Here is a 26,494-nt window from a genome sequence, read left to right as displayed (position 1 = left end):
AAACTAAAAAAATTAAGAAAGCTCAATTTTTTATGTTTTATTTATTTTTTAATTAAATGTAAATTTAAATTTAAATTTTTTTATAAAAAATTAAATATAAATCAAATTAACTTTCACAATAAATATAAGAGTTAAATTCAACTTTAAGCTTAAAATTTTCAAGTCTTTCCCATTATCAAAATCAAGAGTTTTGCTTTTTACCAAGTTATCGTATTAATATAATTAATTATTTTTCTTAAATGGTGATACTTATAATTTTTCTCATCGATGTTTACTCTTTATTTGTACTTATATTTCACATTTATTGTCTTATAAATTAAATTCATAAAAGGCAATAGACTTTTTTAAATTATTGAGAAATAAGCCAATAGTTGATCAAATCAAATGAGTCACTTAAATTTTTAAACTTTTTAAAATAGTCATTCAACCCTTTAAATTTTTAAAAACAACTAAAAAAAATTTGAGAGTTTAATTCTTCAGTGTTCATTAAGAAATTAAAAAAATTAAATATTTAATCTCTCAAAAATAATTTAATAAATTTAAACCCATTAAACAAATAAATTTAATTTTAATATTTTAGTAAATAAATTTAGAAATAAATTATGCTAATTTATGTTGTTAAAAATAAATAAAATAATTTACAAATTTGTAAAATAAATAAAATATTTTTAAAATTTTATAAATAATTAAATTAAAATGTATTAAAGAATATTTAAAAAGTCCTTTAACTTCATTTTTTTTTTCATTTTCTCATCAACCAAATACTAAATTTTAACCTCAAAAACTCTTTAATAAAATTTTAAATTATAATTAAAAAAATACGAATATTATTCTATATGTAAGATAAATAATAAAAGCTATAATATTATTCTATATCCTTTTGTTATTTATCTTATATATGGAATATTATTTATATTTTTTTAATTATACTTCAAAAATTTTTAAAGGAGATTTAAGGGTTAAGTTTATTGTTTCGTTGATGAAAAGAAAAAGAAAATTCTTTTTAGTGTTTGGTGGAAGTAAAGAATTTTTTAATATTTTTTAATAAATTCTAAGTTAATTATTTATAAATTTTTAACAATATTTTATTTATTTCATAGATTTTATACAATTATTTTATTTATTTATTAACAATATAAATTAATATAATTTATTTATAAATTTAATTATGAAAATTTTAATATTAAATTTATTTATTTAATGGGCCTTAAATGATTATGGGATTAATTTTTAGGGTTTAAATTTTTAATTTTTTTAATTTTTTAACTGAGACTTAATGAAATTGAATTTTTAAATTTTTTGAACTATTTTTACAATTTTAAGAGTTTAAGTGACTTTTTAAAGAAATTTAAGGACTTAGTAAATTATTTAAGCAATAATTTACTTACTTACTTATCAACGACTTATGAGAGCCTTCATTACAAAAACATCATTACCTGCCTGTATCTCTTTAAGTATTTAAATAATTTACTCCTTTTCAATATTTAATTAATATATGAAAACAATGACGTTGAAACTTAACATAAATTAAAACATATACAAGTTCATCCCTCTTCCCTCCCCTTCCCATTTTTCTGTTTAAGAGCACTCGGTAACACCACCAAAAGTGTCCAACAGAATAGATAAAAACAAAAACGAAATGGCAAGGACAACTTCTGCAATTTCCGGTTTTAGTGCCAGGAGCTTTGCAATTGGTCCTTCCAACCTGCAATGGTTTCGGTATCTGTACTATCTTCATATTCTTCCAGGTCCTACAACAATCACTATGCCATTGCCTCTTCTGCTACTTCCACAGCACATATCGAATTCTGCACTATTAGTAGACTCATTTAGTCCAGGCTCCAGGGGACATCAAAATCAAAGAGTCCATAATCCACTGGCCTGGTTCTTTTTTCATTTTATAACCACCATCAGACTTCACTGCCCTAAGGGTATTAAAATACACATCATGTGACATCATGCAGCTGGGCACAGGAAAATATAATCCATGATCCATTACATAGCTCCGTAACACTAAGGACTGAGGAGTCAAACAAGAATATCCACAAATATTATGAAATCATAAAATTCTAGCTCAAACGGATTCTATTAAACACAATGAAACGTATACTGTGCCCGTTCAGGCTGTGAAATGATAATATAGGGACCATCAGTCTAACCACCCCAATCAAGAAGAACTACAAATTTGGCTTGTTACATAAATTGCTTGAAAGATATCAATAAATATCATATGTACAGCTAGTTGACACCCAGAAAATTTCAGCACCTGCAAGAATAATGCATTCTCTAATTTGCTTCTTCACACACTTTAACCCACTTTTGCCTTAGGGGAATTCTTCTTGATTTGTCTCCTTGGAATCAAGTTTTTCATCCCTATGAAGAAAAGCAATGCACCAAAAAGTGCAACACTCTGCCAAAAGATCATAAAAACAAATTACGAGATTTCCATATGCAAATGCCCCCAAAAAAATGGAATAAAAAAAATTAAACTAAACAACTCCCACAGGCACAAGTTCAAAAAAAACCTGCAAGAATTCGCTCAAGAGAATCAAGTACTCATTCTCATCTGGACCATAATTGTAGGAGTCGTATATGAGTGGAGAGGTAACCGCCAAGTGGAGAGGCAAAAGCACTAAATAATATTACTTCAATAATGGCTATATGAATAAAAAGTAGCTGGTAGGTGAAAGTTAGGGTTAACTTCTTAACATTCTAAGGGTAAATCAAATTAAGTGCCAAAAGAAAGGAAATCCTAACCAGGAGATAAGCACCAAATGGGGTGCCAAATATAGAGAGAAAACCTCCAGGACCCTATAGTACAATAATGCTCGCAACAAGATTTCTAGGCTGTATAAAATTACAACCGAGTTAGGAAACAAACATACAGATCATAAGATCAAGATGGAATACTAGAAATAAATAAATCTCACATCAATATCTGACAACACTACTCCCAATTAGGAAAGGTGTTTGTTGAAAGTAGCAAGCTTGGGTATTAACTCCTTTGTGGCAGGGCCGCCATCCTCTCCAAATGTAAAAGTAAGATGAAAGATCAACACAAATGATAAGCTGCATTTTTTAAATAATTTGAGGGGTACCAAACAGGAAGAAGGACATCCATGTTTCACATAAAACCTGCATCAACATTTAGTTGAGAAAATACTGCATATTCCCATCCAAAACTGAAGCATAACAGAAAATAATGCAAGCCATCAGAGGCTGCTGAGCTTTGGTGCTCAAGCACAGTACTATAAGATAAACCGTCATTGCACACCATTTTGCTCAACTTAGGACACATCAACAAAACCAGTGTTTGTAGAAGAATCTGACTTCAAGTTACAAAAAGGCAACTAAGAGCATTTATTACCTTTTCACCATTGGGAAAAGTATTAGCAACAGTAACATTGCGAATTTCTTCCAACAAATTGCTCATATATGTTATTACACCCCTTCTTTTTGTCTTATCATAGGACTGTTTAAACTAATTCACATTAAAATAAACATTATCTTAGGCAATTCATTCAATTGTGTGATTCAATTTCAAATCAAGAGTTAACCATGTAATCTCTCTGTCTTTCTCTCTCTCTCTCTCTCTCTCTCACACACACACACACACACACACAGACACACACACACACACAGAGGGACAATAATTTGCCATATCAAAACACAAACAACACAATCCACTGGGTGGATCAAGACAACAAACCCACCCCCCCTCCCCCCCTCTTTCTCTCCTTAAAAAAAATAGCATATGCACAGTGCATAAACTAGGAAATCAGAAACTATGGCCGAGGGTGCCCTTTACTAGTTAAATCTTATTCCACTCAATAACAACGGCGCAAATATCTAGAACCAGAATCAAATATATTCTAGCAAGAGGAACACAGTGTAACCTGATACACAATAATATCATGAGCAAACCTAACCTATCATCAAATATCTCACAACTTTTATCCAAAAAAACAAAATCAAACGAGCGAAGACAACATACAGTTAACAGTTTGCACTTGCACGGATCTAAAAACAAAGCATGCTAGAAAAACTCATGAACCCTTATTGCTAAATAAGAATAAGGAAATAAACCAAGATTGAACATACATGTAGAACCAGACATAAAAAGATAAAAACAGAAGGCAAGTTGCAAAATACATTTGCCAAGCGAAGAGGACCCTGCCGAGGAAAGAGAAGAACCCCATTGGTGGCTTCTGAGGTGGGTCTTAGGTCTCCTCTGGTAGCTCTCTCTCCTTTCTCAGAACGAAGGCCCGACTCACTCGCTTAATTGCAAAGGCTCGAGACTGGAGAGCAGAAGCGAGGGAGTGGTTGGTCCGGTCGTGGAGTCTTTATCAGTCAATACACTAGCTTGTAAGGGCAGAAGGGGATTATTGTAGGACACTAGGATTAGTTGGGCACGCAAATGAAATTTAACTTTACTTTGACAATGTCGTATTTAATTTAAAATAAAATAAAAATATTTTATTATAAAAAATAAAATAATTTAATAAAATTTTATAATTTATCATGTTAAATTTTCATAAAGTATTTTTTTTTCTATAAAATAGTCAATAACAAAAAAAATTTATTAACTTAACAAAAAAAATAATTTTTTTTCAATATTTTAAATATTATTTTTTTCGCAACATCTTCAATTTTAATTAAAATAATAATTATAAAATTAAAATACCAAATAAGTTTTTCTTATTTAATTTTATTTATAATAATTTTTAACATTATTAAAAAATATTATATATATTATTTTATGTGAAAAAATTATTTTTTTCATTAAATTAATAAATTTTTTATAATTAATCATTTTATAAAAAAATCATTTTACAAAAATAATTAATGAGATGATCAGTGTGAATGCAAGATTATACATTGAAGTGGTCAAAAATTAAATACTTATAGATTTATTATTATTAATAAAAATTTCCAAATTGTACCTTTTTTTCAGTAACCTAAACTTAATATGAAAATGATTCCAGCATCATTTAACTGAAACTCATAGTGGTTCTAAATTGCATTTTTATCAAACGATATTCAATATTTATTTTTTTTTTAAAATTATATATTTTATTAATTTTAAACAATTAGGGATAAAAACTTAATAAAAAAAATTCCTTAATACATTATCATTAACATACTCACTTATACACCCAACATAAAATCTAAAATGTTAAGTAAAACAATTTAATATAAACATATCAGAATATAAAATAGAAAATAATAAAATTTGTCTAAAAATATTTATAAAATTAACGGTAAAATATAGTCTAACATTTAAAATTATTCTAAAAGAACTCAATATTAAAAATTTTCCTTCCTCAATGCTTTAATAATAATAATAATAATTTTCAAATAAAAAATAACAATTTATATTTTAATTTTTGATGCTTTTTAATTAAAAAATATAGCAATTTTAACAAAGTAAATAATATTCATTCATTAAAATTTTAAAAAATGAAAAATAATGAAATAATGAAAAATAAATAAAAGACCGTTGATTTAAAAGTTGAGTTTAATTACATATTTTTTTTTTTGTAAATATTATTTAGTTTACTACTTTTACTTTTAGAAAGTTAAATAAGTTTTTAATTTGATAAAAATATCCATATATATATATATATATATATATATTTCTTTCATAATTCGTCTCTTTTTAATTTGTGAAACATAAATTTATACGGATAATTTACAATATCATAATTATTAAAATTTTTGAAATTAATAATAATTTATCAATTTAAAGATATAATATTTTTAAATTATATCTTGACTCAGTCATCACGTCCAATAGCTTGATTTAGTGAATGCCACAAAGTTTAATTTGGGTGTAGAACAAACCTAGCTCTTCCGATTTATGTTTTAACTTAATTTAAATGAGTAATTTCCTAATATCTATTTGTTGTGTTTTGATTATTATGGAGCTGAGGTGCATGTGAATGATTGGTTCTTAAATCTCTCTTCTCGTATTCAAAGCCTCAACAATGGCTACAAGTCGATTAGTATAGAAACCAAAACAAGCACTCATGCAAGTCCAAGAGTATTAATTAATTCTTAAACATACTTTAAGTCTTAAACTTGGACTGCCATCTGAACAGCAACGTAACAATCTATAACTAGAACAAAACAGGTTCTTCTGTTTATTTTCCTGCCATATTGTTGATGAGGAGGAGCATCTGATCTCTCGGTTTATTTCAATTTTTAGTTGAGTTGTTATAGTCACGTGGGAACCCATTACCCTTCTTGATGAGTTATGGCTTCCACCAACGTTGCATTTTTCTTTCTTTTATTGGGGACAAAAAAACAAAACAATTGGAGTCATCACTCATCAGCTTTGCCTCTGAAGAGCAGCCTGTATTGAATATATTATTTATAAGATCCAACGGGAAAATGCAGAGCACTCCACTGCCATCTCACACACACACACATATATATATTTGATCGATAATTAAAAATGGTTTTTGAAATTAGGCCGAGATCTGTGAGTGTAAATAGAATCGTCCGGAGCGCAGGTGATCGTGCTAAAGAAGGAAGGTGCTGATTCTACGCCAAACCTTTTCTTTAAAGACAGCACAATTTTATTTTTAATTGATTTGTACGTAATTGTTGACAACTTGACAGGTTCCTACTTCCCACCATGACCGTTGATCCTAAAGTTCACATTGTCATTTCTTTTTCAGCAGATCGAAAATTAAAAATTAAAACTATTATTACATACTCAATTACGTGACTTTATTTTAAATTTTTTTAAGTTAATATAATTATTAAAATTAATTAAAAAATTATATAATAATTATATTTTTATGAGATTAACTTGCATATAATTACTATTACAAATAGTATGCAGGCTATTATAACATTTTATTTATCTATTTTAAAAAATTAAAAAAAAAGAAAAAAATTAAGTTTTGAAGGGTCCCTATTGCATGGACTCTTTGCTATTGCTATTAAATTACTATTGAAAGAATTATTTTTTTAAATATATTAATTAAAAAATTTTAAAAAATAATTTAAAATTAAATTTAATTAATTTTAATTATAAAATTATTAAAATAATAAAATAATTTTTTTAATTATTTTTTTTAATAATATTTAAAATAATATTTTTATTCAGAAAAATAATTTTAGGTTTAAAATTCAATAACAACTAAGGTTTTATTTGATATTAATGTTGAAATTATTATTAAAAAAATTATTTTAAATATATTAATTAAAAATAATTAAAAAATAATTAAAAATTAAATTTAATTAATTTTAATTATAAAAATATTAAAATAATAAAATTATTTTTTTTAATAATATTAAAAATAATACTTTTATTAAAAAAAATAATTCCAATAACAAACAGGCTTCAAGTGCGGGAAAACCACGGGTCTAAGTCCAAAGCGAGGACCATTCAAAGGTCTTTACCCCCTTTGAACAATCGAAGATGAGAAAAGAAAAAGACACTGACTACACGCTCAGATGTATTCAAATAAAAATACTCGCGTCCTTGTATTACCACGTTATCATATTAAACAATCTGATTGGCCGTCTACGTGTTTTGTCTGAATTTAAAGTCGTGCGCTTTTAGCAGCGAGTTAGATTGGCTTACATACTCGCACGATTACGCCTGCTTCCGCCAGAACTTTTTGAAAAATTTTCACTCCTTTTATATGTCGTGGCTCTCTCGCTGGTAAATTTTAAAGCGCCGTCCATCGTTTTCTCCTTTTATACGTCGCCGGTGTGTCGGTTCATACAGATTTTACAGATAAGATTTGAAGTTAGGTGTTAAGACCAGAAGCGTCTGTGACTCCGTACGCACAGTAATGGCATTCGTTTCTTTCGTTGGTAGAGTTCTCTTCGCCTCTGTTTTCATCCTCTCTGCTTGGCAAGAGTAAGCCCATCGCAGATCTGCTCCCTCTTTTTCTTTTATAGTTTTAGTCCTTTTGAGTTTCATGCTCTTTTGAATAGTTTGTTTGAGTTAGGCTTTGTTTGTTCACTGAGAAAAGCGAGAGAAAGCCGATCAGAAAAGGAAGGAGGGTTGATTATTTTTATTATTTTTATTTTAATCTTTCTTTATTTATATTTATATATAGGTTAATTTAATGCAGTGGAATTGCATTTCTTCTTTAAATTTTTGAGAGATGTTTTTAGATCGGGATTATCAGTTTTTGCTTCTCTGTCTTGTGAATGAGACAAATGAAGTGGCAGTGAATACTGCGCGTAGTAAAACTTGTCTGGTTGATGTGATGTTGTTTATCGGGGACCCTTTAGATTTTATTTACTATTCCGTACGGTCAATGTCTTTGAATGTTGATTTTCTATTTCCCGTTCATCGGTGCCTGTTCTTTTGTAGTGTAGTAGTTTGTGCTTTATTGACAGCGTCTCTAAACTGTTTCACAACTCCTTTTTTTGAGGCTTTGGATCTGATATTTTCATTTTTCTCCAATTTTTTTCCTTTGGTTAAATTTTAGATTTGTCAATTCTTTTACCTGCCTGCTGAAGGCGTATCTACAGTAACTGATTCTTAATCTCAAACTGTTGAGCTCTGTCATAAAGATTTTTTTTTTTTAACCTTTCAACTCTGCTTGAAACCACTCAAGACGTATCTAACTGGTTGTTTATATATGTAATAAGAATTTGATATATATGAATATTGTTTGAATGTATGAAATAAAAGGGCTCTGAATTAGTCAACCACTCAAACACTTGAGTTAACCTCGAGTTTATTTTTTTTTTAATTTTTAATTTTTATTTTTCAATGTTTTTTATTTGTTATATGTTGAATTTTGGTTGATAGCATTGAAGCGTGCGTAATTAGTTAATTCACGTTCTTCATTGATGTGTACCTGTTTTCTGTTGCTTATGGGAATGAGTAAAGGTGTTGATGGAAGAGATCTTGGTTAGATTAGATTTGTTGTTCTTGTATAACTGTAATTGTTAAATGGTTGCATTTTCTTCTTAATGAAGTTCCGCTGGGTAATTTTCAAATTATACGAATTGACAATGATATTCAATGAGTAATTTTTCTACTTCCATTGCAGAATACAAGTGAAACAAGTACTTACCAAATTTAACAGGAAAATGCTGAAAGTATTGCATGCTGCAAGCGACTTGCTGCTGCTTCTTCTTCTTCCTCCTTTTCTTTTTTTTTTTTTTTTTTTTTTTCAGAAAGTGTCTGATTTAATTTCATGTGCACTCTATTAGACACATGGTCTCACTTCCTGGGCACTTTATTTATTTCAACATTTTCCTTGCATAGCTGATTTTGTAGACTTATTAGGTTTTAAATTTGGACCAGTTCTATACTGTCCTTTCCTCTTTCATATTACCTTGCCATTGTCATTTAATACCGATTTTTATAATTCTTTATGGCATCTGAATGGTAATGTGTGCTGATCATTCTGCTTTGCATGTCTTTTGATCTCATCCTTCATGTTCACCAAATGCTTCTCATGCACAAAGATGTTAAAAGATGTGTTATAGTTGTAACTGTCTGCTTATTATCCTGGCTGTTAATTTCATTGTGGATCATCATTGTTATTCTTGTTTATAGATTCAATGAGTTTGGTACTGATGGAGGGCCAGCAGCAAAATCTTTTGCACCAAAATTCAAAGTTTTCTCAGGGCACGTGTCAGCTCATACTGGGTTTCAAGTGCTACCTGTTGAAGTGGGTGATGCTTTACTTTTGTACTAGCATTTTTTTCTTATTAGTTTTTGTTTGAATATTGTAACTGTTGTTGTTATTTACAGATGAAGCACGCAGTTGCTGCTGCGATAGCCGTGAAGGGTGTTGGAAGCCTTCTTTTCATCTTTGGCAGTTCGCTTGGTGCTCATCTTCTGGTGTGTTTATCATAGTCTACCTGTTTTTATTTTGAACTGGCAGTTCACCTTACTCAACCAAATTAAGAGTTTTTTCTTCTTGTGCAGCTTCTGCACCAAGCAATTGTTACTCCAATATTGTATGACTTTTACAACTATGATGCTGACAAGAAAGAATTTAATCAGCTTTTCATGAAGTTCACACAGGTTAGCAATTTTAAATAATTGTGGTGGAGTTCTTATCTAAATCTGTTATTTATTTTCTTAACTCTATAAAGAGTTCTTCCCTAATATCTCACTCAATCTTGTTTCTAACTGATTTAAAAAAAAAAAGGATGAATTCTGAATGAATCATTATATCTTTTTTGCAGAACTTGGCACTGTTTGGGGCATTGCTTTTCTTCATTGGCATGAAGAACTCAATTCCAAGGAGACAACTCAAGAAAAAGCCGCTGAAATCAAAGACAATGTGAGAAAGGAACTATTGAAGTTATGGAGATTTAGCTTTAGACAGCTTCTTGATGTTGATTTTGCCGGAGATTAGTTTAGTATGGTTGTATCAGATTTTCCTCTGAAAAATGGAGAAAAAAGGGGAGGTGTTTTAATTGTTGACATTGTGCTGTTGTCATGTACTTTGCCATTTGTGGCCACAATTGAGGTTTTAGATGCAAATTGCGATCTTTTGATAGTCCTCTTTTAAATTTGCTGGTATGTCCAATTCGATTACAAGGCTCTAATTTGAAGCGTTGTCTATTCACTCTTGCTGGGGTAAAATAGGGAATCTGATGTTGAAAGCAGTTATCAGTTGAGCTTTTGCTCTGCGGATTCTTTAGTTTTGGTGTAATGGTTTTAGGAACCGTGCGTTATTGCTGTTTACCATTTGCTGTAGTCACTTGGTGGGCCCATTAGTAGCTCTCAATCTTGCTGCTCCGTTTTCACAGCTCATCTCTAGCTACTATATTTACAAGCTGAACTGCAATCTCCAATGAATTGCAAGTAATTCTGGCTGGTCAGTTTGTTAATCTGTTGTTCTCTATAACTAATTTGCCGCCTTCCTCTGTAGTTGTTCAGCCCATTTAATTCATTCAAGCCACCAACTATTTTAATGTTCTAAGAGAAGTCGAATGCCAAAGTCTCGCTGCATATGGGTTCGCATAAAGTGGCGCAGGTACTGCTGCTGATGTGGGAAATCCAGCGAATTGACTAGACATTCCATCCTACTTTACTCTGTTTCAATAGAGAAAGATGGACTCCGAATTTCACCCTGATTACTGCCGAACAGGTGAATTAAAAGCTTTTGATGATACAAAAGCTGGCGTCAAAGGACTTGTTGATGCTGAAAGTACTCAAGTCCCACGCATTCTCTATCAGCCACCCAACTCTATCAGCCACCCAACGGCTTCGACAGAATTTGGTTACAGCTGATGCAAAGTTTACTTTTCCTGTCATAGACATTGGAGGTGCCGAGATTGTTGGCGAAATACAGGACGCGTCAGGGACTTGGGGATTTTTTCCAAGTGGTCAATCATGGGAATCCTGCGAGTGTTGCTGGATGGGGCACGTAGGTTTCAAAAAGGATTTCTTCTGTCGGGATTTTACCGGAGAGATTGTGTACAATAGCAATTTTGATTTGTGTAGTGCACCAGCAGCTAATTGGAGCGATTCCATTTCTTTTGTCATGGCCCTGATCCTCCCAAACTAGAAGAGTTTCCAGCTGCTGGTAAGCTGCAGTTAGTAAGATACTCAACTGCTGCAATTGGTCTGTTTAATTTCCTAACTTTCTCAATTAGGATTTCCTTAACTTGATAAATTATCATGTAGAGATATAGTAATGTGGTATCCAAAGAAGTAAAAAAAATTGGGACATCTTTTGTTTGATTTGTTTGAGGATCTTGATGTGAAATCGAAGTTCCAAATCACTTGAAAGAGATGTGCTATGAGGGGCTTGTTGTTCTATTCCTTTAATCCTTGCTTTGTTAAAGAAGGTTCTCATAGATTGGACACCACATTTAATTTAAAATTTTATAAAACTTTAAGATAATAGATTTATGAGTTATTTTCATTTATATATTTTTACTCATCTCACTTTTTTTCGATGTAAGAATTTTACATTTCTATATTCTCAGTATTTAGTTTTTAGCATAAAGTGCCGGCAAAGAGTATAAGATCTCCAGTGTCTGTGGCATGCTTTTTAAGCACATTTTTTCTCCCAAAGTCAAGACTCTATGGACCTATTAAACAGTTGTTATCTGAAGAGAAGCCTCCAAAATACAGAGAAACATCGGAGACTATTGTGTCCATTATAAACTTTTATGCAAGTGAACATTACGTCAGTTGAACTTCTTGTCTTGACTTCAACTTTGATCCAGATGACAAGAGCAAGTGCCTAAACCCAATCCATTGCGGTCCAGCCCTTCAGCCCACTTATCCTGTTAGCTGATAAAACATGGGTCATCCAAGTAAACACAATTTTTGTCATAAATGATGTGAATTATAAAAAAAAGGGAAAAAAAAGAGAAGGAAATAAATTGAGAGGTGCTGAATGTCTTATCTTGCTTTGCCATTGTGTGAACAGTATTAGACTGGATGACTGAACAAAGAAAAATGTACTCCACATTAGACCCTGCTTATTGCCGGAAAGTTGAGTTGAAAGCTTTTGATGACACAAAAGCTGGCGTTAAAGGACTTGTTGATGCTGGAATTACCCAAGTTCCTCGCATTTTCCATCATCCATCTGATGAACTTAAAAAAATTTCACATGATGCTGCTGATGACAAATTCACTTTTCCTATAATAGACCTTGAAGGCATCAATCAAGGTTCAGCTTTGCGCAAGGAGATCGTTGACAAAGTACGAAATGCTTCAGAGACTTGGGGATTTTTTGAAGTGATCAATCATGGGATTCCTGTGACTGTCCTGGAGGAGATGAAGGATGGGGCTCATACGTTTTACCAGCAAGATATTGAGGTGAAACAGGAGTTTTACTCTCGTGATCTCACGAAAAAGATGGTGTACAATAGCAACTTTGATCTGTACAATTCCCCATCAGCTAATTGGAGAGATACTATTGTTTTTCAAATGGCACCTGATCCTCCCAAGCCAGAAGAGCTGCCAACTGCATGCAGGTAAGCATCAAAACTATCTAATTTCTGTCAAATTTTAATATGTGACCTGCTCACTTTCGGACAGTTATTCTTTTCTGAGATTCTATCATGTTTTGGGCTTGGAGATGAAATCAAAATAAAATCTTGGAAATATTATGTTTAATTTCCTTCTTCTAATTTATAAAAAGAATTTTCTAAACAAAATTTATTGTGCAGAGATATAGTAGTTAAGTACTCCAAGGAAGTTATAAAATTGGGAAATTTACTATTCCAGTTATTATCAGAGGCTCTTGGTCTGAATCCAAACCACTTGAAAGACATGGATTGCGCTGAGGGGCTTATGGTTCTGTGTCATTACTATCCAGCATGCCCCCAGCCAGAATTAACGATGGGCACAAGCAAGCATTCAGATAATGACTTCCTAACCGTGCTTCTTCAAGACCATATTGGTGGCCTCCAAGTTCTCCATCAGAATCAGTGGATTGATGTTCCTCCCACACCAGGGGCTCTGGTGGTTAACATTGGAGATCTTCTGCAGGCAAGCCTTCAAACTTTATTTTGATAAAGAAAGTGTTTACAACCCTATTTACAAATATCATTAAGTTTGCTGCTAAACAACACTTTATGGCTAAGATGGTACTACCTGCTGATTTTTCAGCTCATATCAAACGATAATTTCGTAAGCGTTGAGCATCGGGTGCTGGCAAACAATATAGGACCAAGAGTGTCTGTGGCGTGCTTTTTTAGCACTGCTCTAATGTCAAAATCAAGAATCTATGGACCTATCAAAGAGTTGTTATCAGAAGAGAATCGTCCAAAGTACAGAGAAACCACAGTGAAAGAATACGTTGCTCACTTCAATGCAAAAGGCCTTGATGGGACTTCTGCTCTGCTGCATTTCAAGCTCTGAAGTCCAGCAATGACAAATATATGGGCATGTAGTCTAATTAGCACTTCTCATGGAATTGATAAAGATGATTGTGGACATTTTTTATGGAATTTGGTAAAGATGATTACGAATATTTTAATGGAATTGATCATAATGCAAATGAACCTTTGTCTATAGGCTTGAACCTAAGCAAGCTGTTGCAGCATCCTTTGGCACCTAATCTAAAGCCTTCTTCCTCTTTACCGGGAGGCATTGAGAACATGGAGGAATTTCAAAATCAACAAATCAACCCCAAAGTTGTCACCAATAACATGGCAGTTACCCCCAGAGAATGCAGCTTTTGGGTAAATTGACCAATGACAGCTTGTAAATTAATTAACGACATGTCGCAGAAGGGGAGAATATTGTTTGTTTGATAACGTATGGTCGTAAAATTGATAAAATTTTGCTTCCTCTGGTAATCTGTCTCTGCAAACTTTCTTGGAACTGTATTGAGCCTCGTTTGCGAAGTTGCCAGGGTTCGCACACCAATGTGTATGAGAACCGCCATTTTCTATATTGTTTCAACGAGGAATGACTCTTTTGGGCTAAGCTCTACAGTTATGAAACCCACCAGTTTCTTCTTTTGAAGATGTGTGAAATTATTGATGGAACCAGTCTTGATGATAGCTGATAATAGAGTGTTATTTGGACTCGTTTGCTGAACATTCAACTGTAAACTAACACAAAAATCATCTCCTATTGAGATACTACTTTAACTACTAATACGATAATCCTTACAAGATTATCTCATAAGAGTTCTTATTGAAATTAGTTGGTTTTTTTACTAAAGGGGGGAAATAAAAAAATAAAAAATAAAAAAGGGTAGGTTTAAATTTAATTATTAAAAGGGGGTGAATTTTGTTAAGTTAAAAGATATGAGAGTGGAACGCTAATTATAATAGTGTTTTAATGGTCCGGACGCTATTATAAATAACATTCAAATTTTAAAAATTGAAAGAAAAGCTGGACGCTGCTTATAGTAACATCCCGCTTTCATTTTAATTTTTAATTATTTTATTTTATATTTTAAATAAAATATAAATATTATTTTAATAAATAATATTATAATATTTTTATTATAAAAAATTATTTTTTAATTTAAAATTAAATTAAATAAAAATTAAAATATAAAATTTATTAAAATAAAATAATTAAAAAAATAGACGTTACTATTTAGTTTTAATTTTAAATTTTTTAATTATTTTATTTTATATTTTAAATAAAATATAAATATTATTTTAATAAAAATATAATAATAATTAATATTGTAAACTATAATATTTTTATTATAAAAATTATTTTTATAATAATTAATATTATATATTATAATATTTTTATTACAAGAAATTATTTTTTAATTTAAAATTAACGTCCAGCTTTTATTTTATAATATATTTTTTTATTTAATTAAAATTTAATTTTTAATTAAAAAATAATTTTTTATGATAAAAATATTATAATTTATAATATTAATTATTATAATATTTTTATTAAAATAATAAGAAAATCAGACGTTACTTATATTTTAATAAAAATATTATAATAATTAATATTATATATTATAATATTTTTATTAAAAAATTATTTTTTGACTTAAAATTTAATTAAATAAAAATAAATAAAAATTAAAATATAAAAATTTATTAAAATAAAATAATTAAAAAATTAAAATAAAAATGAGACGCTATTTATAGTCTTAGTTTTAATTTTTTTATTTTATTTTATATTTTAAATAATATAAATATTATTTTAATAAAAATATTATAATAATTAATATTATATATTATAATATTTTTATTAAAAAAATTATTTTTTAACTTAAAATCAATTTAAATAAAAATAAATAAAAATTAAAATATAAAAATTTATTAAAATAAAATAATTAAAAAATTAAAAAAATGGAAGCTGCTCAGTCTTAATTTTAATTTTTTAATTATTTTATTTTATATTTTAAATAAAATATAAATATTATTTTAATAAAAATATTATAAATTATAATATTTTTATTATAAAAAACTATTTTTTAATTTAAAATTAAATTAAATTTTAATTAAATAAAAAATTAAAATATAAAATGAAACTAGCTTTCATTTTAATTTTTTAATTATTTTATTTTGTGCTTTAATTTTTATTTAATTATTTTATTTTAATTATTCTTTCAATTTTTTAATTATTTTATTTTAATAAATTTTTATATTTTAATTTTTATAATTTGATTTTAAATTAAAAAAATAATTTTTTTATAATAAAATTATTATAATATTATTTTTATTGCTATGTCTAAATACAATTTTGTTAATGTTGTTTTGGTTTCTGACACGATGAGTGGCTAGATTTTTTTTAGCTGGGGATTTGATGTAGCTTGACTTGAATTAATCTCTACATTTTGATCTAATTTTCTTTACTTTGCTAATAGTTGTTATTTTTGAGTTTAGTGCTTTTAAATATCTTAACCAAGTACTTGAATGATGCTAGATTTATAATCCATGTTTGGAAAACATGTGATAAACAACTATCATAGATTTCAATTAAGAGTGAAAATTAAAATTGGGTCTATGGGATTTTGTTAAAATAATTTTTTCTCTTAGTGCTCTAATTAATTGAGTAATTATCTATTTAGAAGGTTTGATGATGTCTGGAAGGGATTATTAAATGTTTTTTATTATTTACCATTGTAAGAGTATTTAAAATTGATTATTAAATAAAATTGATTGAGATTGATTATTGGGTCAAGCGAAGTTAATATCCTAGCCATTTTTATTTGAATTTAAACACAAAGTTTTCATTATTTTTATTAGTTAATTTCTAATTTTAGTTAATTTTATTTTTAGCTTAATATTAATTTCTTAAGTTTAATTCAATTTGATAGTCTAGATATTAATAAAATTAACACAGATTTTGATAATTAAAGACAATTCTCGTAAAAATGATACTTTACTCTTAATTGTATTAGTATTTTGTATACTTGCCAATTAGTATCAATTACAGATACTCTCTCCCAGCTAGCTAAAGATTGGATTCTGCACATCCTTTGTCATCAAAAGCTATGATAATAGATTAGATATTTTCAGGTATCTATTTATAAAAAATTTTATTAAGATGGATTCAAATAATATATGATTAAATTTAAGACAAGATTTCTTTAATGTCCTCATCTTTCATCAACATTTTTCCTTCTTTATCCAATCAAGTTAGGTGCATTAAGGATAAAGAAGGGAAAAATGTTAGTGAAATATGAGGATATTAAAGAAAGATGGAGAAATTATTTTGATTATCTCTTTAATAATAGTCAAAATGGTAATAGCGTGAATATAGACTACAAAACAATAGAAAAAAATGTGAATTATACTAGAAGGATTAGATCTTTAGAAGTAAAGTAATCACTTAAGAGAATGAAAGTGAGTAAAGCCTGTGGACCCGATGGAATACCAATTGAAGTGTGAAAGTGTTTAGGAGATATGTATCAGAGCTACTCGCGTGTCCTCTTGGGCGATGGTGGGGCAAACCTCAGAGAGGACTCTGAGTTCCGAAAGGGGGGGAGAAAGGTCCCTTAGGCAAATCCCACATCTGCAAAGCACAGAGATGGTCTTGGGTTCAAAAAGTAATGATATATAAAATGGGAGAACTAATCACTAGAGGCGCCTTTTGGTGGAATGGCCTGGAGAGTTGGAAGAACTCCAGGGTTAAGCGTGCTCGCTTGAGAGAAATCCTAGGATGGGTGACCTCCTGGAAAGTTCTCCATTCCACCTATGGGACAAAACCGTGAGGCTTAAGGCCAAAGCGGACAATTCCTCTAGTGGTGGAAGCCCGATCGTTACAATATGGGAGTGGCATAGTTAACTAAATTATTTAATAAGATTCTAAACTCAAAGAAAATGCCTGATGAATGGAGGAGGAGTATTTTAGTACCTATTTTTAAAAATAAGGAAAACATACAGAGTTGCTCAAACTGTAGGGGAATTAAACTCACGAGCCATACTATGAAGTTGTGGGAGAGAGTTGTGGAGCATCGACTACGTCATGACACTTTTATCTCTCTCAATCAATTTAGCTTCATGTCTGATCGTTCAACTATGGAAGCAATCTTTCTCATTAGAAGCTTGATAAAGAAATATAGAGATGTGAAGAAAAATCTGCACATGATTTTTATCGATTTGGAGAAGGTTTATGATAGTGTTCCAAGAGATGTCTTATGAAGAGTGTTAGAACAAAAAAGGGTATCTATTAGGTACATACAAGTGTTGAAAGATATGTATGAAGGAGCAACTACTATTGTGCGCACAGTGGGAGGGGACACATGGATTACACCAAGGTTCAGCTATAAGTACTTACCTTTTTACATTAGTATTAGATGAATTGACGAAACATATACAATAGAGTATCTCTTGGTACATGATGCTTGTGGATGATATAGTTGATGAAATGCAAGAAGGGGTCAGTAGAAAGCTAGAGCATTAGAAAAGTACTTTAGAGTCAAAGGGCTTTAAATTAAGTAGAATAAAGACAAAATACATGCATTGCAATTTCAGTGAAAGCCGAACTGGTGATAGGGAAGAAGTTAGTTTGGATGGAGTAGTACTATCCCAAAGTAATCACTTTAAATATCTTGTCTCAATTCTTCAAGTAGATGGGGGATGTGAGGAGGATGTTAGTCATAAGATTAAAGCCGGATGGTTGAAGTGGAAACTTGCCACAAGAGTTTTACTTGATTGTAAGATTCCTAATAAGTTGAAATAAAAATTTTACCGAACAGCTATACAATCGCTCATGTTTTATGAAAGTGAGTCTTGAGCACTGAAGGAGTCCTATATGTCTAAGATAAAAGTTGAGAAAATGTAAATGTTAAGGTAGATGAGTGGCTATATTAGACTATATAAAGTCCGTAATGAGAGTATTAGATAAAAGTTGGGAGTGGTGCTAATTGAGGATAAGTTGAGAGAAGAGAGATTGAGGTGGTTTGGTCATATGAAGTGTAAACATACAGAGGCTCCAGTTAGACAAGTAGACCACATTAGGTTAGATGATAGAAACAAAAGAAGAGGTAGATCTAAACTGACTTGGAGGAGAGTAGTACAACATGACCTAGAAGTATTACACATTTCTGAGGATTTAACCTAAAATCGTTTAGAGTGAAGAAAGAGAATCCATATAGCCGACTCTAAATTTTTGGGATAAAAGTTTAGTTAAGTTGAGTTGAGTTTATATAAAAGTAGTTTTTTCTAATAATAATTATAAATTTTTATATACTATATTTTAAATAAATAAAATTTAAATATTTCATAAAATTATTAAATTTTTTAATATTTATATTTTATATAAATTATTATTTAAAAATATAAAAAGTTAAATAGATTTAATATCATATTAGTAATTATAATAAATTTGAAATAATTTGAAATAATTTATAATAAATTTTAATCCAATTCAAATATTAAAAATATTAATTGATTTGGTAGATTGCTTTTCGCGGATATCTTAACTCTACACTCATCATTAATTTTTTTTTTTCCTTCTCCTTGCTTGAAATGTAGCTTAAAAAGATTACATGTACTTTTCACCTCTTTAATTTTGTAATTTACTCGGAATTGGACATAAACAGTATTAACCAAGTACGTATCATCCAAAAGATCTGATTTTCCTTCGTAATTTGGATTGGAGTAGGAAACTTCCCAGTCACGTCTTCACAATGCCTTCCCAATTGCTCGTCTCCTGCCAGAAACAGAATGAACAACAATCCATTTAATTTCAGAGACGAAGCTAAGCTGCAGAGGACAATTTTGCCAACAGGGTTTATAGTGACATGACATTTAGAAGGTATAGGCAGGAATTTGCTGGGAAATTTCCCAGCTGAAGAGTACTTTAAATGCAATGTGAACCTGCTTCCACCAGTAACTCTTGCTGAGCAGTTTCAGGAAGGTCAATCGCAGTGGAGGTAGGTGTATCGAGCCTGTTAGTGAGAGTTCTAAACTTAGCTCCTAAACTGACACAAACCAGGTTCTTCTTTTCATGTTGCAACTTTGATATCTCTTTAAGTCATTTACTTTTGGTGTAAATTGATCTTTGCTTAAATCATTTATTATGGTGTAATCATGAGGTCGATTCTTTTCTTTTTGTTATTTTCTCGTTGCCGAAATTTAAAGCTGCTATGCATAAAAGTAAATGATCAATTGCAGAATTCATCATTTTCAGTCATTTGCAGGTCTCCAAAGACTCTTAATGGCGTCGAATGGTGCAAAACAGCCCTTGATGTCTGGATTAGTGAATCCTAAACTTCAAACAAATAATGCACGTGCTCCTAACAGAAGAAAATTTCTCAATTTTAAAAGTGATCCTCTGGCAAAGTTTGTTTCTTCAGAATTTGGCGGCAAACTTCCAAGTGCTGAATCCATTTTTGGGAAACTGCACACCAGTTTCACGGAAGTGGCTGTGTTCTTGGCGGTCTATTTGGGTGTTGGCACCTTATGCTTTTACTTTGTCGTGGATGACCTCAAGGGGAAGAAAACAAGTCCAATTCTTGATGCCTTATATTTCTGTGTTGTGACAATGACCACTGTTGGATATGGAGACCTAACGCCTGATACTACCCTTGTAAAGATACTTGTCTGTGTTTTTGTCTTCACAGGGATGGCAGTTGTGGGATTAATAATGAACAAAGTTGCAGATTACTTGGCAGAGAAGCAGGAAATGATGCTGGAGAAAGCTCTAAATAAGCATAAAAAAAATGATCCATCTAAAATCAAAGAGGAGACAGAATTCAACAAACCGATGTTCAAGTGCCTTATGGCCATGGCCGTTCTTTCAGTGCTTATGATGATTGGAACCATATTCTTATTTGCAGTTGAGGATTTGAACATCATTGATGCCTTATTTTGTGTCTGTTCAACTGTCTCGACCCTAGGCTTTGGAGATAAGAGCTTCTCAACTGCAGGTGGGCGTGCTTTTGGTATATTTTGGATACTGAGCAGTACTCTTGGTATGGGCCAGTTTTATCTCTACGTTGCCGAGCTATTCACTGAAAGCAGACAAAAGGCACTGGTTAATTGGATTCTTACCTGGAGGATGACCAATCTTGATCTGGAGACTGACAAAATTGACAATGACAGAGTGTATGTTAATTTTTCTGCTGTTGCGCTGCAAATTGTGGCTTCCTTGAGATATCTTTTTTGTTCTTGATTCATGTTCATTTGCTTCTTATATTATCAAATATATAGATGGCCAGCTCTATCACTGATTCTCTGTTTTCTTCTTGACAGGTCTGCTGAGTTCATCATATCGAAGCTTAAAGAGAAGGGGAAGATTGGGCAAGGAGATATCTCTGTTGCAATGAAAGAATTTGAAGTTCTTGACGTTGGTAAAACTGGAATGTTATCAGTATCTGATTTAGTGCGTGCTAAAACAACTCAGAAGAAGTTGTGATCTGAGGCATCAAGAAGTGGTTATTGGCTTTGCACAATATTTATATAAAATTTATGTGGCGTAATGTAGCATAGTAGGGCTATTTTCTCAGTCTGTGTTCACCAAGTGATAAAGAGTAGTGTTGTCAATCCCTTATCAGGGGCTGCAGTGCTTTTCTATAAGCAACCTTGCTTATTTTGCCCTTTTGTTTTTAAATATATATATATATATATATATATATATAATTCGCTCATACTCCAACTCCAAATCTCAAAGCCGTAAAGAAGATTTTTATTAATACTCAGATTAACGCTATTATTTTTATGTTGGGGTTTTTATTGGGTTGGCCTGGAAGATTGTTGAACCAACGGCCCTTTATGCCTTAATTTCAGATATTTTTATCCAAAAACATACTTTGTTACCATGAAATATTTATTATTTTTGTAAAATATCAGTAGAGTAAAATTTGAGAAGTAGTAAAAAAAAAAACTTCCTTTTTGTTTTGCATGTCCTCTTAATTGCAATTTTTTTAGAATAATGTTAATTGCAACTTTATTTAACCATTATTTGAGTCAAATTTAAAATCTCACCCTCTACCACATGATTAATCTTTAATATTGATAGAAAATTTTTATTTAAATTCATCTATTGTGGATTTAAAATATATTATATATAGAATAAATTCACATGTAAAATAATTAAGACTCACATATTTATATGATGAATTGAATGTAAATAATTTTTTCTTATTATAGAGATGTATTTTTGGTCACTACTGCACATTTAGCTGCAAACTTTTTTTTTTGTTCACTGTATTATAGGGATTATAAGCCCACCAGCGTTGTGACCACATGTATAAATTTGTCGTAAATGTAATTAGTGACAAAAACATGAAGTGTTCATTAACATTTAGCCATTATCATGCACATAGCCACATAGGGATTGTAAACATCATATTTTGGCCGACCTCTGAAGTAAGGAACTTTTAAAATCGAGACTTTATTATTCGCTCGCAATCGATGTCATTTGATCACAAATGGCTTTTCCGGACTCACCGATTGCTCATCCCTGGAACAAACCGATCTCACGCTTAAGTTAATTGTTTTCTGACCTCATGGCCTTTGTTAGATGAGTTCAAGACAATATCAGATCTCCGGACCATCCAATCTTGTCTACCAATGTTTCCCCATCTCTCTGTACAAATATTGCAGAACTTCATTTGGTTAATGTTTTGATAGGGCCTCTTGCTTGAATGCCTCGGATATTCCTTAAAATCAAATTAAGGTTTCTATCTGGTCTAAGACTAGTTCCGATCTTAAAAGTTCAAGTCACTGTCAAACCTTTGTAATTCTAATATTTTAAAGTCTCGCCCGGCATTTGGTCATGACTTAGTCCGATATCATGTTCACGTGTAATGTTTTTCCGATCTCTTACACTCTGATTAATAGTTGCTTTCAAGTTTAATGTTTAATAACGTTCAATCAATTAAGTACTCAGACAATTTGGATGCTTTCTGATCTCATCAAAAAATTGAACGTAAAAAAAAAAAAAGAGGACTTCAATTCATTTCAAAGTAAAAATTTACAAGTCATTCGGCTGGAGGGTCTCCCCCAGCCTGCTCTCCAGGTACATCATCATTTCTCTCATTCTCTCTCTCTCTCTCGGGCTCCTCCTCGCTCCCCTCTTCATCTCTAGGAGCAAGATCCAGCATCCAGGAGAAGTCTTCCTCAGGATAACGCCTTTCGAGCTCAGCCAGAAGATCGCCATGTGCATTCACATAAGCACCAGCTTCCCTCATCACGGCCTCTTCTTCTTTCACTCTGATCTCTTCAGTAAGGCGAGTGACATCGGCAGTTCAGAGGGCCTGAGCTTCTTCTAGTTCCCTCTCCAGTTCGATTATCCTATCCTCGTAAGATTTCATCCGACCCTCAATCTCAGTGATATAGTCCTGAGCGGACGAAAGTTGGGATTGGGCAAAAACAGCGTCCTGGACCACCTTCAGAATTTCCTGCCTCGAGAGGTGAGCCTTTTCTCTGATTATGTGTTGATTCACCAGGCTCTCTACGCTCAAGCTCATCGTCTGAGCCAAGAGATTATCAATACTATCAGGGGTCAGCCTGTTCCGATCATCCTGGAGGCCTATGGTGGCACCCAAAACTTTGGCTAAGCCTGGATTCTCCCGAATTGATCGGTTCTTCTCAAGAGAGTGAATGACGACCTGTGCGCCACGAGAAAGGGTCCTTACGGCAGGTTGGGAAGACCCTCCCTCCGCACTTGAAGAAACGGGTGGAGGTGGCTGTTCTTCACGTCGAGGAGGGGAAGGAGCAATCTCTACTTCTAGGGTCGGCTGTCCCGAAGGTCGAGACGAAGAACCCGGCACTCTCGCCGAATTTAGCCCTGGCGTCTAGGATACTGCAGAAATCTTCATTTCCCACACCTTCTGAGCGACCTCTCTCTTTCGCTTGCGGCTTTCCTTCGCGCCTTCACCTCTAGCCATACTTGCACGCAAAATAAGTTAGTGAGATCACCTAAATTAGGAGGCTAAATATTCAGGTTATATTGATCCCGGATCCAAGGTCAGAGAGTTGCAGTTCATAATCTTCATTGGCGATCATTTGCATTAACCACCACTTCAGTTCGGACATCACGACATCTAAACAAGAATACTTGTGAGTGGGCGCTTGATCCTTTAATTCCTTTACCATAGCGTCCTTGTCGCTATTTAGGGCGGTCTTCTTTAGAACCGAAGGGACTAGGTATTGCCAACTGCGTGGGAAACCCTCGAAGCCATTCGAAATCTTGCTCCTCAATATAAAGAATCGGTTCTTCCAATTCTTCAGCGAAGAGGAGAGGTCGGTAAAAAGCCCACAGTGCGGCTTGGCTTGGAAGAATCGGTACTCGTCGTCCTTTCGACGAGTGAGCCAATGCAACTCAGCAAAAACCTTTATTGTAGGCTTGAGCTTTTTAGCTCGGCATAACCCTCTAAAAGCCACCAGGATCCTCCATGAGTTCGGATGCACTTGGGCTATGCTTACATGATGAAGCTTCAGAACGGCCTTAAAGAAATCGTCCAAGGGAAACCGAAGTTCGACCTTCAATTGTTCCTCATACACCATGATCACGTCATTTTCTTCGAAGAAGTGATCGGCTCGGAGATCGCCATGGCATCGGATAAGCTCGAAAGAGTCGGTCCGAAGGTTATACTCTTGGCTAATGGACTGCAGATCGGTTTCTTGAAGGACCGACGACAACTCATCCACGGGAAGATTTTCTTTCCCTAAAGTAGAGGCCTATTTGGATTGGGTCCCCCGACTGCGGGCTGGGACAGAGGTTGCAAAAAGTTCAGGTCTTCCACTCAGCCTGACCACCTCAACTTCGTCCGACGTCCATGAGATATGGATGGAAGGCGGGCTAGCAGCTCTCTGACCCTTGGCACCACCCATTTTCGGAAAAACAAAAAGAAATTAACCGAGAAAAGAATCAAAACCCTTACCGGAGTGTAATCGGTGCCTAAAAACTTGAGAAAACGAGAGAAAATGCTGAGGTTGCTAGGGAAGTTTTGAAAATGATATAAGAAAACAACTGACTCACCTCTTCCCTATTTATACCCTTCTGAGCATTAAATGCTCACAAAGTCCCAAGCGACGCATCGGTTAGCGAAAACGGCCGCTTCCTTGACACATCGCAAGAAGGTTCCAGAAACATAATAAAAATCTAATAAATGAGATCGGTTAGCCAAGGTTTTTAGATTGAACAAACTTCCAAAACCACGGATCGGCTAATGGTGATTTGTTTAGGGATTAGATAGGATACACATATCAGAGATCAGAAAATAACTAATGCAATAATAAAACAAAAACATTTAAATAAAAAGTTTTATTTCATTTCCAAAAGATCGGATTACATCATTTGGGCAATCTCAGAAGATCGGATTACACCATTGGGGCGATCTCTAAAGATCGGATTAACATCATTTAGGTGATCTCTAAAGATCAGCATTACATTCTACCTAGTTTAGGCCTACTCCGGATGCTGGCCTATGTCAAAGCCTAGTCTTGTGGCTGAATTAAAAGATGTGTTTGATCAGAAAACCAGCCACAAGTATTGGATAGATATGCAACTCAGATAGGGTGACTATGACTCTCATGATATTGAGCGGAGTCATCGCCGATGTCATCGACCAGAACCGAGCTACAGTCGAGACGCTTGATGAGGTCGAAAGCCAAATGAACTTCAAGAGGCGGTCACCAACATTAAGATTGAAATTAGCAGTCCTCTTGCCCAAGATTGATCTACCGATTGAACCGGTAGACCGATTCGAGATCGGCACGGTCATTATTTTTGATCTTGATCGGTAGATTAGTCCGGTTGCCTCACTGTCATTAGATGACGTTCTCATAGCTCTCCGATCGCTGGGATCATGAATTTTCAAGCAAGGAACAAAGGAAACAGCCAGAATAAGATCAAAAGGGCCTTCATAATTAAAATTCTCACTGGAAAAGCTAGAATTGGGGAAGGGGAGCATTAAAAATAAACTAAGAAAGGAAAAGTGAGGTGTGAAGATAATTTCCTATCGCTGCATATATATAGGGCCTTGGCATTTATTGCTTACAAAACCCGAAGCGGACGCATTAGTAACTGAAGAATTTATTGTGTTGACCAATGCAAGTCAGATAATAAGGAAGATCAGAAAAGAAGAGGGTCATAATGGAGAGATCGGAAGAAACAGGGGACGACCTATAGAGATCGAAAAACGTAGAAGGATTAAATAACTTTCAATTAACTCTTTTCATCGTCAGATTCGAGTTAGTTAAAGCATTACAGGCGTGATCAGATCCTCACCACACACCTTATCTGCAGAAATGCCCGCCAAGCCGCTAGATGCCAAAACAGTTAAGGCAATCCTGTACATCTCAATCTCCACCGTTGATCATAATGGTAAGGATGGACTCGGAGCCCTCGGATCAAAAAGCAGATGACAGGTTCAGCGCTTTTTATTCCCAGCCTTTAGATCCATCTTGTAAGGCAAGACCTGAGCCGTTGGATTAAGAGAAGAAGGACGAATATTCTGAACGGAATCCCGACCCTCCATTTCAATTTTCTTTAATTCTCAGACATTAAATTATGTCCTTTTGCATCTAAGCCCTCCGTCTCCCCCTGGTGAGATCCTGACCCTTCATTATGGGCACCCATTCCCTATAAATACCTGTATGCAAAACTGTAGGGGGGACAGACAAAAAAAGGTGGTGGTGATTA

At 32.6% G+C, this 26,494-nt stretch overlaps 4 protein-coding genes and 1 pseudogene across 5 annotated transcripts; 4 read left to right on the top strand and 1 right to left on the bottom strand.

Annotated features, from left to right (window-relative positions):
• Nucleotides 1–1,967: 1,967 nt before the first annotated feature.
• On the bottom strand, nt 1,968–3,433 carry LOC110638527 (uncharacterized). Its single transcript, XM_058137196.1, has 4 exons — nt 3,368–3,433; nt 2,758–2,842; nt 2,526–2,632; nt 1,968–2,410 (listed from the first exon to the last, which is right to left on the bottom strand). Exons 1-4 carry the CDS (start codon nt 3,431–3,433, stop codon nt 2,309–2,311), a joined length of 360 nt encoding a protein of 119 aa, XP_057993179.1. The 3' UTR covers nt 1,968–2,308.
• Nucleotides 3,434–7,616: 4,183 nt separating this feature from the next.
• LOC110669190 (uncharacterized) lies at nt 7,617–10,565 on the top strand. The gene is made up of 5 exons (XM_058137221.1): nt 7,617–7,879; nt 9,542–9,656; nt 9,740–9,829; nt 9,917–10,015; nt 10,180–10,565. Exons 1-5 carry the CDS (start codon nt 7,812–7,814, stop codon nt 10,279–10,281), a joined length of 474 nt encoding a protein of 157 aa, XP_057993204.1. The 5' UTR covers nt 7,617–7,811; the 3' UTR covers nt 10,282–10,565.
• Nucleotides 10,566–10,716: 151 nt separating this feature from the next.
• On the top strand, nt 10,717–11,686 carry LOC110669191 (1-aminocyclopropane-1-carboxylate oxidase homolog; annotated as a pseudogene).
• A 280-nt stretch (nt 11,687–11,966) lies between these two features.
• LOC110669174 (1-aminocyclopropane-1-carboxylate oxidase homolog 1-like) lies at nt 11,967–13,945 on the top strand. Its single transcript, XM_058137220.1, has 3 exons — nt 11,967–12,933; nt 13,129–13,450; nt 13,571–13,945. The coding sequence occupies exons 1-3, from the start codon at nt 12,395–12,397 to the stop codon at nt 13,820–13,822; spliced, it is 1,113 nt and encodes a 370-aa protein (XP_057993203.1). The 5' UTR covers nt 11,967–12,394; the 3' UTR covers nt 13,823–13,945.
• A 5,684-nt stretch (nt 13,946–19,629) lies between these two features.
• LOC110669189 (two-pore potassium channel 1) lies at nt 19,630–21,420 on the top strand. 2 transcript variants are annotated; one of them, XM_021830703.2, is made up of 3 exons: nt 19,630–19,775; nt 20,043–20,949; nt 21,097–21,420. In XM_021830703.2, exons 2-3 carry the CDS (start codon nt 20,060–20,062, stop codon nt 21,257–21,259), a joined length of 1,053 nt encoding a protein of 350 aa, XP_021686395.2. In that variant the 5' UTR covers nt 19,630–19,775; nt 20,043–20,059; the 3' UTR covers nt 21,260–21,420. The 2 variants fall into 2 exon arrangements, with proteins under 2 accessions (XP_021686395.2, XP_021686396.2); XM_021830704.2 differs by having other exon boundaries at nt 19,693–19,837.
• The last annotated feature ends 5,074 nt before the right edge of the window (nt 21,421–26,494 follow it).

Source organism: Hevea brasiliensis, chromosome 15 (assembly GCF_030052815.1).
Source record: "Hevea brasiliensis isolate MT/VB/25A 57/8 chromosome 15, ASM3005281v1, whole genome shotgun sequence".
Classification (NCBI taxonomy): Eukaryota; Viridiplantae; Streptophyta; class Magnoliopsida; order Malpighiales; family Euphorbiaceae; genus Hevea; species Hevea brasiliensis.
Note: the sequence above shows the minus strand (reverse complement) of the source record. Positions and strands in the feature narration are given on the sequence as shown.